Source organism: Pinus tabuliformis, chromosome 2_1 (genome assembly GCF_031772625.1).
Source record: "Pinus tabuliformis cultivar Carrire ecotype Pingquan chromosome 2_1, CPIR1, whole genome shotgun sequence".
Lineage (NCBI taxonomy): Eukaryota > Viridiplantae > Streptophyta > Pinopsida > Pinales > Pinaceae > Pinus > Pinus tabuliformis.
Window position 1 is genome coordinate 651853038 of NC_142299.1, and position 12695 is coordinate 651865732.

Sequence of the window (12695 nt, forward strand, 5' to 3'; positions counted from 1 at the left end):
AATCACCTATGGGATTAATTTTGCAACAAAGTGTTCTTTAGATCTCATTGGATTCCAAGATTCAGATTGGACTTGGGACAACCTTGATAGCAAGTCCACCTCTGGGTTATATACTTAGTTTGGGATCTAGCCCGATTTGTTGGTCAAGCAAGAAGAAGGTTCCCATTTCTTTATCATCAGTAGGAGCCAAGTACAAAGGAGAAACCAATGCCACTATTCAAGCCATTTGGCTACAACATTTCCTTTCTAAGCTTGGTATCAGTGTTCATCCTCTCACTGTCATATGGTTTGATAATCAGAGTATACTAATTTTTTAGAGATCTAGCGTAGCAGAAATCGACCAAACATATCGAGGTCCACATGGGCTTCATTAAAGAAATGATTCATGATGGGATTATCGATCTGCAGTATTGCCCAAGTTCTGAGCATACTGATAACATCTTCACTAAGACATTAACTAAGTAGAAGTTTCAATTTCTATGATACCGTCTTAGCGTGAAGGAAACGACTGCGTAGGAGTTTTCGATTCTCTACATTTTTCATTATATTTTGAGAGGGGTTCTTCTTCCCACCGGGTTTTCCCTCTTTCCTCTTTTTCATCCATTTTGCATGGGTACCTAAAATGGCCTTATTGTCGGGACCCATTCATTTTGTGTCACTAAGTTAAGCTTTGTTGTACATGAAATAAATAAGGCTAACTAACACTAACTAAAGCCAAGTGTGATTTATGTTATGTTAATGTGCACATGCAAGCACCACATGTAAGCACTCGAGTTAACTAACTGAAAATAAATGTACAACACATATAAGCACTAGATTTGACTAACGCTAACTAAAAGAACTAGAGTTGAACTAAAATTAATTAAAACTAACTAACGACAAGCACATCGCTCTCATGGCATTTCGTCCACAATGATGTCACTATGGATCACCTCTCATCATCAATCACCTTGATACAATTATTTTCCTTCACTTCATCTCACCACCTTGTCGTCCTCATCGAAGGGAGGCTTAACATTCTCCTTATGCATGATTCACTCACATGGGTTGTCTCCTCTACTGCAACGACATCATTGATATTGATCTGTATATGTGCCAGATCACCATTGTTTCTCTTTCAATCATGAGTAAAAGTCAAATAAGATCTGTGACATTCGTGCCTCTACGCTTCCTCCAGTCAAGGCTCTCGCAAAACTCATGATATGCGCATTTGCTCCTCTAGCGAACAATACATTATATTGTTCATCTTAACCTTTCACCTGCAGAATGAATAAAATACCCCGTCCTTCGTCATATGTATTATGATGCGCTCCAAATTTCTCTCATAGTTTCATACTTCGGCTGCACTGCTTTGGATGCTTTCCCCTCATCATATTTATCTGTCTTGACGACGGGTAGTCACAGAAATTGCGAGTAACTCCATTGCTTCCTCGTCCCATAGTTATATGAGTTTCAACCTGCCATCTCTTCAGCTATTTGCCTGGCTTGCTTTTCTCCCTGTCAATATGCTATGCAGTCTCTCCTCGGTAATCAAAATTTAAACCATGGATTTCAATTTCATTGCCCTTTTCCTGGGCTTCTATGGTCTTGTCCCTCACCTCGGGCTTCTATGGTATTGTCCCTAGTCGGAGTCGTTGCTCGATAAAAAGACCAGATTCTGCTCCCTGGCGACTGCATATTCACCATATGCCTTAGAACTCCATCAGTGAAGAAACGATATCATGATAGTGTCCCTTTCTTTCTTCACCTCTGGAGTCATGAAAACCCCCACGCTCGTTCCTCACAACTTCGAAGGAAAATAACCTAGCTTATCATCACATCACACCAGATCCACATTTTCCATAGGCGTTCACATTACTCATCTCATACAGGTTGTTATTATCTTGGGCTCTGTTACTTAACATTCTAGCTCTGATACCAAGCATGCGGGGAACCCCGCTCAATCCTGTGTCCCTTACGGGACACTGTACCCAACCCTTGGCACTGGGCACACTTACAATGGAGAGTGCCACATACAATGGAGATAAATAAGCTTATTTATAGTCTTTCATCTGTCCATCTAACCATCTGTCCATCTAACCAAATAGAATTAGTATAATACCACGAGCCATGGATCTGTCCATCTAACCAAATAGAATTAGTATAATATCACGAGCCATGTGTACAAAATCATTAGTTGTAGACTCCCACTAATAACTCAAGTTTGTCCTAGCATTGGATTCCAAAAGGAGAAGATAGATACTAGGATATAGGAAATATGTCATAGCCCTGATCTTTCAGATCAACAAGTTCCTATCAAGCACATTATTCAACAAATACTCAATATCACAATTTCACAAGTACGATATTACAATATCACTTCTCACAAATATACATAAAATGCCATTACTAACCTGATTTATATAGTATAGTGTTTTTCTTCTTTTCTTATATAACACATACAAAGGTGACACTGACATATTTTATTTACTAGGAAAATTTATATCAATTTTAAATGTTTTTATTATTATTATTATATTTTTAAATACATTATAATAATAATAATTTATATATTTAGATATTGTATTTGTAATTTATAATAATATTATTATTTAATAATATTTTATAGATGTCATATTTCAATTTATATTAAGAATTCAATAAATTAGGTTTTTTTTAAATAGTAATTGAATTTTTGTATTTTCAATTACTTGCTATATTTAAACATTAAAATATTTTATTATGGTCAACATATACATATATATATATATATATATATATTTCATTTTTTATTTTTTAAATTATTTATTTTACTTTCTAACTTTACATGTATATTTATATATAAAAAATTAAATAATATTAAAATGTTTTTAAATATACAAATATATATATATATATATATATATATATATATATATCTTACATAATTCCCGGTCTTGCTTCCCTCGCCTGCTAAGGTGTTCTGCTGGTGGTGTGCGGCTTTCAGATCTGCCATGATATGATCTGCGGCTTTGCCGCACATTTAATATACATTCCCGGTCTGGCTTCCCTCGCCTGCTAAGGAGAACATTCTCTAGATGGCTCCCAGCTTCGCGAAAATAGTTGCTTGCTCTCCGTCCTCATCTGGGGGGAAGCTCCTGCCCATATCGTCAGTGAAGCCCCAGCTCCCACTGTCCAAGTGGTTCAAGCTTCACTCGATGAGGCTTTGAAGTTCTCTGAAAGTGCCCTAATATGCCGATTCAATGGTTTTTGGCCGCAACTAACAGCTCTCCACAGTTGGATCTCGGAGGTATGGAAGCCTCTAATTCCTGATGCAATTAGTATCTACCCCTGTGTTAGGGGTTTCTTTATAGTAGATTTTGAAAACCGTGAAAGCAGACAATGTATTCTAGATTTCAGCCCTTGGTTTTGGGATAAATCAGGCCTATTTATGAGGCCATGGAACCCATCATTCGATCCCTCAACAACAGTCATAACCTCAGCACCAGTTTGGGTGAGATTGCCAAACCTACCCTTGCATCTCTGGAATTTCTCTTCGCTAGAGGCCATTGGAAATGCAATTGGGAAATTTTACTGCAGGTGTCCAGAAACAAAGGAATATGCCGGAACCACGTATGCATGCATCTGTGTGGAAATGGACTTCAGTGCCGGATTCCCAGCTGAAATACACCTAACAAATAAAGACTATGTGTGGAACTAGAAACTCGATTATGAAAGTGTCATCTTCAGATGTCGATCTTTCTTTGAGACAGGCCACTTAGCCAAAAATTTCCCAAAAGCCTCCCAGAAAAATTCTGCTAGAAAAAATCACCACAGATCTACATGGTGGGAAGGAGCACAAAAAGAACACTACACTGTCATGTAAGAAGAATACTCTCGAGAAAACTTTGAATTACAAGAAATCGGGCAAGATAGAAACTGTTAGAAACTGCTATTAGAAATAGCAAAAGGCTCATTGCTTTTTAACGTTAAAGCAGTTTCTAATCTTAATGTGACCCGATCTAATCTTAAACCATTTAGATTTTATCCTAAAGCAGTTTCTAATCTAAAGCATTAGATCTTAAGCGTTGAATTGGTATATGATGGACGTACCAGATTAGAGTTAAATAATATATAAAGGATTGGGTCCTCTCTCTCCCACACACAAGAGTTGTATTCTTCTCCATCAAGAAACACATAAAGGAAGTGTGGGCAAGAGGAGAGAAACCGAATTTTGAGAAGAAGAGTAGCAGCTGTCAGGAGACAGAAGACATAAGATGGCAGCCATTACATCTTCCGCTGTTAATCAAGGTATGTCATCTTAAAATCATGTTCTGTATGTGAAATATTTGGTATTGATGATCTTTGGGCTGTCAGTTAAGATTTTTACATTTGGTATCAAAGCCACAATCAATAACTGAATATTTCCTATGATTGCATGTAAATCAATCGCTCAATCTCAATCCCTGGCAATCTGCACGCCGAGCATTCTATGCTTATTATTCATGGGTTTTCGTTTTAAGGGTGCATTTAAACATTTGGGAGATTTCGGCCTCTCGTAAGTAATTTCTTTCAGGCATTTAAAGGGTGATTGTTTACATGAATTATAAAACCGGGTGGTTACTCTGTGTTACGAAGACGGTAGATTGTGGGTAAACTCTTTCTTCAAAGCACACAAGTATTCTAAATTAACATGGTGGAACCATAGGTTTTATCCTTTTCCTCTGCTAAGAGGACGAGTTTGCTTGTTTTCTGTAACCCTTTCGTGCTAGCTTTGATTTCATAGTCCATTTATTAAACGTTTTGGAAAATATAGCTTCTCGCTAGAGGTTCAGGAGGTTCTTTAGTTTATGTTTAGGCCTCCATATGTTCAGACCCAATAATTGTTTTGGCGTTTATTGATTAAAACTATTCATATAACGAGGTAAAACTAATTTGCATTAAAGCTTTTGTGGAATGTCTCTTGTGAGAGATATTGTCGTAGAGTCATAGGCTTAGTTTTACATACTTATGAAAGGGACTCGTAGAATAAATACTCAATGATATGATATATGTTGTGAAGAAATACGTTTTTACGTTTTTCTAGTTTACGTTTTGCTGTTAAATTGGGAAGTTGTGTATGTTGGAATGAATGTATTAAAAAGCAATGAATATAAGTTATCTTGAGAATCTGTAAACGTCAATATGATGCGAAGAATTACAAAAGATTGTTGGGCTGCATGTGAGTCGAAAAGTTTAATAGCACATTATGGAAAGTTACAGTTTCGATTGGATTAGGCAATCATCACCTCGAAGGAAAACTCATCCTTGGAACTGTATTATTGTTCGGTCGTCACAATCCTATTGCATGTCACATAAATTCATCGTGACCATCGTTATTACTTGTCGTCCTGTTTCAACCGTGCTCAATTGTCTCCAATTTCCCGTATTGTGATTTTTCATCATTTTGTATTTGCTGTAATAGAATCTGCGAAACTCTAAGTTGTTCCGTGGTGGTTGAGTGGTAAAAATCAAGGTTTTGGTTGCTGCTAGCTTGAGGCGTAAGATTTTGGCCCATAATGAAATCAATAACAACATATAAATATCTTGATATAATCCATTATATATTTTGTACAAGAACATGCTCTATAGAATAATGTGTTGGAAATTTATTTTTTCACAAAGTAATTGCGTTGATAATAGAAATTATTGACGTTTGATGTCAGTTCTATTTGATTGAATATATTTATTACCTGCTTATGTTTTGGTATTTAATTATGTTAAGTATAAGATAGTATCTACCCAAAGGAGTGCTATATTATACTATTATGTCTACATCTGAATCGCGTTAGTTATGAGCTTATAGATATTTCAATTTTTATTTCAAGGAGTTACCATGAATACACATGCTTCATCTGTTACATTGTTCACTGGTGCTAATTTTTCTGAATGGAAAGAACAAGTCAATTTCCATTTAGGTATACAGGATCTTGACTTGGCACTCCTTGTGGATAAGCCTGCTGCTCTTACAAGAGATAGTACTGAGGCAGAAGAATCACACCATAAAGCATGGGAACGCAGTAACAGATTGAGCCTTATGTTTATTAAGATGACTGTTGCTAACAACATCAAGTCAACAATTCCACAAACAGAAAGTGCTAAGGAATATATGCAGTCTGTAGAAGAGCGTTTTCGTTCAGCTGATAAGTCACTCGCTGGTACTCTTATGGCAGAACTCACGACCATGAAGTTTGATGGGTCGCGAACTATGCAAAAGCACATTATAGAGATGACTAATATTGCAGCAAGGTTAAACTCCCTGGGACTTACAGTAGAGGATTCCTTTCTTGTCCAGTTCATCCTGAACTCGCTACCTTCTGAATATGGACCTTTTCAGATTAACTATAACACTATGAAGGATAAGTGGAATATTAATGAATTGGCCAGTAGACTTGTTCAGGAAGAAGGACGTTTGAAAAATCAAGTGAATCACTCAGTAAGTTTTGTGAGTAATAAAGCTGGTAAAGAAAAGAAAGGAAAATCAGGTCATTTCAAGAAGGAAAAGGCACCTGCTAAGAATGGGCAGGATGAGGAAAAGAAGGAACTAAAGGGTGTTCAATGTTGTGTCTATAAAAAGAGACTTATCGTCTAATTCTAGAAAGTGGATATGTATTAAACTTATACAGTACCCTTTATGTACCTTCATTATCTAGAAACCTTATTTCCGCAAGTAAATTGGATATTTCTGGTTTTAGATGTATGAATGGATCTGATTGTTTTTGCTGATAATGTTGGTTCGGGTATTCTAATTGATGGTTTATATAAATTGAAACTGAATGACACTTATGCGAATTCCTTGTTGAATGTAGTAAATAATGTTGGATGAAAACGTAGCATGTTGAATGAAAATTCTGCTTTCTTGTGGCATAAACGACTAGGTCATATATCCAAAGAAAGAATGATGAGATTAGTAAGTAATGAAATTTTGTCAAATTTGGACTTTAGTGATCTAGAATTATGTGTGGATGGTATTAAAGGTAAACAAACCAAAAATAATAACATAATAAGAAAGGAGCCACTAGAAGCAGCCAGCTTCTTGAACTAATACACACTGATATTTGCGGACCTATGGACACTCCAGCCTTTAATGGAGAAAAGTATTTCATCACTTTTATTGACGATTTTCCCGTTATGGTTATGTCTATTTGCTTCATGAAAAATCTCAATCTGTGAATGTCCTTGAGACGTTTGTAAATGAAGTTGAGAGGCAATTAGAAACTGGTAATGCAAGATTCATGAGAATGGTGAAGTCAGTGGGAGTACTAGAAGAGAAATAGTAGAAATAAAGAAACAAGGGTAAATGTTACATTACCTAGAATAGTTCCTCCATCTACTATTACTCCAAATGTTGTTCCAGCTATTGTATAACAGCATGATGATAATGAACAACATATAAATGAAGAAGTACTTCCTGAAGGAAATGACTTACATAATGCTGATATGCATGAACCACAACAAGTAGCATTAAGAAGACCTCAAAGAAATCGTAGGTCAGTTATTTCTAATGATTATGTGGTTTATATGCAAGAATCAGATTATGATATTGGAATCAATAAGGATCCAGTTTCGTTTTCACATGCTGTAGAAAGTAAAGAGTCAAAGGAATGGATTAATGCCATGAAAGAAGAACTGAAATCCATGCAACAGAATGAAGTTTGAGATCTTGATGAGGATGTTTATATGGATCAACCTGAGGGTTTTTCTGTAGAAAGTAAAGAACAATTGGTGTGTAAACTTAAGAAGTCAATATATGGGCTTAAACAAGCATCCCGACAGTGGTATATTAAGTTCAATACCATTATTACATCTTTTGGTTTTAAGGAAAATACGGTTGATCACTGTATATACCGAAAGATCAGTGGGAGCAAGTTTATTTATCTGGTCCTTTATGTTGATGACGTCTTGCTTGCTGCAAATAATTTAAGTATATTGCATGAGACTAAGGAATTTCTCTCAACGAAAGATTACATGCTCATCCAATGAATCGGAAGTGATTGGATATAGCGATTCAGATTTTGCTGGATGCATCGATACTAGAAAATCGACTTTTGGTTACCTGTTTATGTTTGCTCAAGGTGCCATATCATGGAGGCAGAATTTGTGGCATGTTTTGAAGCCACAATTCATGCATTATGGTTGCAGAACTTTATTTCAGGACTTGCGGTTGTCGACACCATTAGCAAGCCGCTGAAAATTTATTGTGATAACTCTGCAGCAGTATTTTTCTCAAAGAACGACAAGTACTCTAAAGGTGCCAAACATATAGAACTGAAGTATCTTGTTGTGAAAGATGAGGTTCAGAAACAAAGAATGTCAATCATGCACATCAGGACAGAACTTATGATTACAGACCCTTTGACGAAAGGGTTACAACCAAGACAATTTAAGGAACATGTTCAAAGAATGGGTCTTGGTTGTATTAATAATAATTGATTTGTGACATTCTGAGCTCTTTTATGTGTTTCTGATATACAATCATGTGTTTCTTGTTTTAATGTAGTAATACGTATTTTATGTAATTTTAAACAAGAAAGAGTCTTATAAAGATATTATGTTTAATCATTATGATATAAGACATTATGTGGACCATTATGCTGTTTTATATAAATTATGAGTATGAATTGATGGATTGCTGGTATTGTAGTATATGGAAGGGAATGCATTGAATTAATAGTGCACAACCGCCATAACTCTCAGCAATTTATCATAGTATGATGTTCAACACTTAATATTAGGAATAGTCAGGTCAAGTGGGAGAATGTTAGAAACTGCTATTAGAAACAGCAAAAGGCTCATTGCTTTTTAACGTTAAAGCAGTTTCTAATCTTAATGTGACCCGATCTAATCTTAAAGCATTTAGATTTTATCCTAAAGCAGTTTCTAATCAAAAGCATTAGATCTTAAGCGTTGAATTGGTATATGATGGACGTACCAGATTAGAGTTAAATAATATATAAAGGATTGGGTCCTCTCTCTCCCACACAAGAGTTGTATTCTTCTCCATCAAGAAACACATAAAGGAAGTGTGGGCAAGAGGAGAGAAACCGAATTCTGAGAAGAAGAGTAGCAGCTGTCAGGAGACAGAAGACATAAGATGGCAGCCATTACATCTTCCGCTGTTAATCAAGGTATATCATCTTAAAATCATGTTTTGTATGTGAAATATTTGGTATTGATGATCTTTGGGCTGTCAGTTAAGATTTTTACAGAAACAACTCTCAAGACAAGCAGGGGAAAGCCCCGCCCAACAACAAAATGGTGAACTCAACAACCCCTCAATCATCGACAATTATGAAGTTTCGAATAACATGCAAAATAAATTTTAATTTAACAGCAAAGCAGATCTCCTAGACCAAACTTCTTCTCCAACTATCTCCAAAAGGACGAACACAATAGATCACGAAGCTAAGACACCAATGTCCGAAGAATCAGAAGAGATGAAGGAGATGCAAGATAAAGAAAGTTGGAAGACCGTAGAGAAGAAAAAAAAGCTACATCACCAATCTCGCCAAGAAAGATGAGGAGCCAGACAATTAGAAATTAAGAAATTATAGATCCGATAAACCAATTTAGTTTCAATGGACGTTAACCATCATCAATATATACATAATGAAAAATTCCTCTTTTTTTTAATCTGATCTCTTTCATATTGGTGGCAGCATCAATGATTGCTCAATTTAACAGAATTATTATTTTATTATATATAAAATCAAGATTGTTTATTTATTTAGAAAATATTGTTTATTTTAAAAAGTATTTGAATTTTATTTAAAGAAAAACAGGTTATTGAAATGTAAATTACATTTCCTATCCTATTAAAAATAATATACATAGAAAGTTAATTGTTTATATTAAATTTGATAGCAAACCTCAACGATTTGAGTAAAGGGAAAAGAAGCATACATACAAAGTTAACTATTTATATAATTTGCTACCAAACCTCAACGATTTGAGTAAATCGTAAAGAAGGATACATACAAAAATGAATTATTTACATAATATGATAGAAAAACTTTATTTATATAATTTGATAGGAAAACTCAACCATCTGAGTAAAGGGAAAGAAAAGAAGGATTCGAAAATATTGATTAAAATCCATGCGACATGGAACTAGGGACTTAAAGCAAATATTCTGGACACGCATTTTCATATAGAATTTATTCGCAGGAGCCTCGAGGTTTTGGCGGATGGCTGGTTTTATTCGCGTACATCCCCACATTACCTAAACGTTTCAGATCATCATATCAGTTGACAAAAGCACAGTGTTTCCTAATCTCTCCTGCACTCCCGGTAAGCAGTTCAATTTCTCCCATCCGTTGCATCGAAAGTTTGAAGTTTTCGAAAAACTCGGTTTGATTCCGCTGATTATCAACGTTGGCCTTGGAAGCAAAATTGGTGAGAAGCGCGGCATCCGATTGAAGCAGGCCCCTATTTAGCTCCAGGTTATCGAAAAAATGGCTATCGAAGGCGAGGGAGCTGCCAGGATCCATTTCCACTTTCGTTATATTGTCCGTTAAATTCTTGCACTGCGTCGTAAGCAGTTGTGCATACAAGTTTTCCAGGGTAGGATCCATGCGTCCACTACCTCCAAAGTTGTACAGTCTGTTGCTGAACGAACTGCAGTGTGACATTCCAATAGTATGCGCACCTGGACGATAAGATGATCAGCATATGATATGTGCAGAAACACTATTGAATTGCATCTGTATAGATCTAACTAATTCGGTTTGACAGGCACTATACCAGATAGCACAACCAAGTCTTGAACATTGAGTCCTTTACTGGCGAAGGAGTCCTTTAGCTGTTGAAAGTTAGATGTTGGCCCTGGAATGTTGGACAATGCCTCACTATCCACCGATATCCTTCCGTCCCTGCGACCTGTCTTCACCTGCCAGAATGGTCCCCCCCTCTGAAAATTAAGGCAACAAAATTAGATGGACCGAACACGGACTGACGTAGTGCAATTAGATGGACCAAATTGCAGCAGCAATTAGATTTAGAATTGATAGGAGCATTTTTAAAATGGATTTATATAGCTGTTGTTTAAAAAACGGACTACAGATTTGTAATAAATATGAACTAATGGTAATGGTATTGAATTATGAATACCGCAAAAACAGCATCGCGAGCTACCAGAGCGAGAATGTCAGCACATGAGACCACTCCTGGACATCTTTGCTCTATTTGTGCCTTGACATTGTCGATAACTTCAAATCCACGCACGGTGAAATTAGGTATTGCGTCTTTTTCTGCTTTGTTGTTTTGTGTAGAATTCAAGAGCAGTGACGCATCGCAACCCTGGAGTAGCACCAATTTAGATCACATTAATCATCAGAGCACACCCTAAATACCAATATCTAACACATACAATAATGTATTTAGGCTTTCAACCGTCTACATACAATAATGTGTTTAGACATTCAACAGTTTACATACCCTCACGAAACAATCATGGAAGTGTAGCCTCAAAAGAGAAGCAGCTATTGTCTGATCTGCAGCTATGTACTTATTCACCACTTGTCGAACAAGGCCCTCAACCCCTGGGCAGCTTTTCATATAGAAATTATATATGGGTTGCCCTTGTGCCTCACACGTTGGCACACATAGCCCTGCAGCAATCACTGCAATTCCAAACATAACAACAAAAGTTGCACGAATGACTGAATTAAAAACAACACATCGGCTGTTATTAGTCCACATCGTGCACAGGCAGGAGTTGTTCTTCACAAGAAAACAAACAATTGCACACAAATATTTCGAGTAGATAGAGAGGCTGAGAGACTACAATTAGATTTATAGCATTTGTGTTGTTCACAGAACAGAAAACTCTAGATTTAATGGCCTAACCCTTCCTTCTGCTTCTTTGTTCATGGCAGACACATTTATTTGCTTCTTTGTTCATGGCAGACACATTTATTTTCTCAAGTAAAATAACATTTTCAACGCAATTCCTATTCCACTTGTGCCAGCAAGTTCCATGAATTGACAGAACAGACAACTCTAGATTTAATGGTGTAACCCTTCCTTCAGTTTCTTTGTTCATGGGGCACATTCATGTTTTCATTTTTCATGACAGCATATTCATGTTTTCATGTAAAATAACATTTTCCAAGCAACTCCTCCAGTTGTGCCAGCAAGATCCATGAATTTTATGTGTGCTATGTGCTTTATAATCTGGAAGAAAGTAGAAATCAGTGATTCTGATTCTGCCTATTTCATTTTTTTTTCCCTTGACTAAGAAGACAACTATGAAAACTTATTCATATCGGTCGATTCAAAAGTTTTGGTTTCTCAGCTTTGCTTTTACAGATAAGCTCGTTCATTACTTCTTAAATTTATTTCATTTTTTTTTTCCTTTGACTAAGAAGACAACTATGAAAACTTATTCATATCGTTATCGGTCGATTCAAAAGTTTTGGTATCTCAGCTTTGCTTTTACAGATCAGCTTTTAGAAAGTCGTTCATTACTTCTTAAATTTATAGCTTTGCTTTTATGGATAACTTTTTCTAGAACGGTGGTATGTTACATGTGGGTTGTTTTTAGTTTTATATATACTGTTGTGGGTGGTTTTTATTTTTATTTTTATTGTTTTGGTTTATAAGATTTTAAATTTCAGTCTTATTTTTTACACAATGCTTCGTCACATGGAAATTGATTTGTTATTTTGTTTTAATTAATTTTAAAAATATAAAAAGTT

At 35.9% G+C, this 12695-nt stretch overlaps 1 protein-coding gene across 1 annotated transcript; it reads right to left on the reverse strand.

Moving 5' to 3' along the window:
* Positions 1-10111: 10111 nt before the first annotated feature.
* On the reverse strand, positions 10112-11697 carry LOC149202267 (peroxidase 3-like). The gene is made up of 4 exons (XM_089401534.1): positions 11434-11697; positions 11107-11295; positions 10741-10906; positions 10112-10645 (listed from the first exon to the last, which is right to left on the reverse strand). The coding sequence occupies exons 1-4, from the start codon at positions 11695-11697 to the stop codon at positions 10242-10244; spliced, it is 1023 nt and encodes a 340-aa protein (XP_089257660.1). The 3' UTR covers positions 10112-10241.
* Between the last annotated feature and the right edge of the window lie 998 nt (positions 11698-12695).

Coding starts and splice junctions, on each gene's coding strand:
- LOC149202267 (XM_089401534.1), bottom strand. CDS start 11,697: ATGTGGACTAATAACAGCCGATGTGTTGTTTTTAATTCAGTCATTCGT. Junction 11,296..11,433: donor TCCATGATTGTTTCGTGAGG/GTATGTAAACTG, acceptor GTGCTACTCCAG/GGTTGCGATGCGTCACTGCT. Junction 10,646..10,740: donor AGACTTGGTTGTGCTATCTG/GTATAGTGCCTG, acceptor CTTATCGTCCAG/GTGCGCATACTATTGGAATG.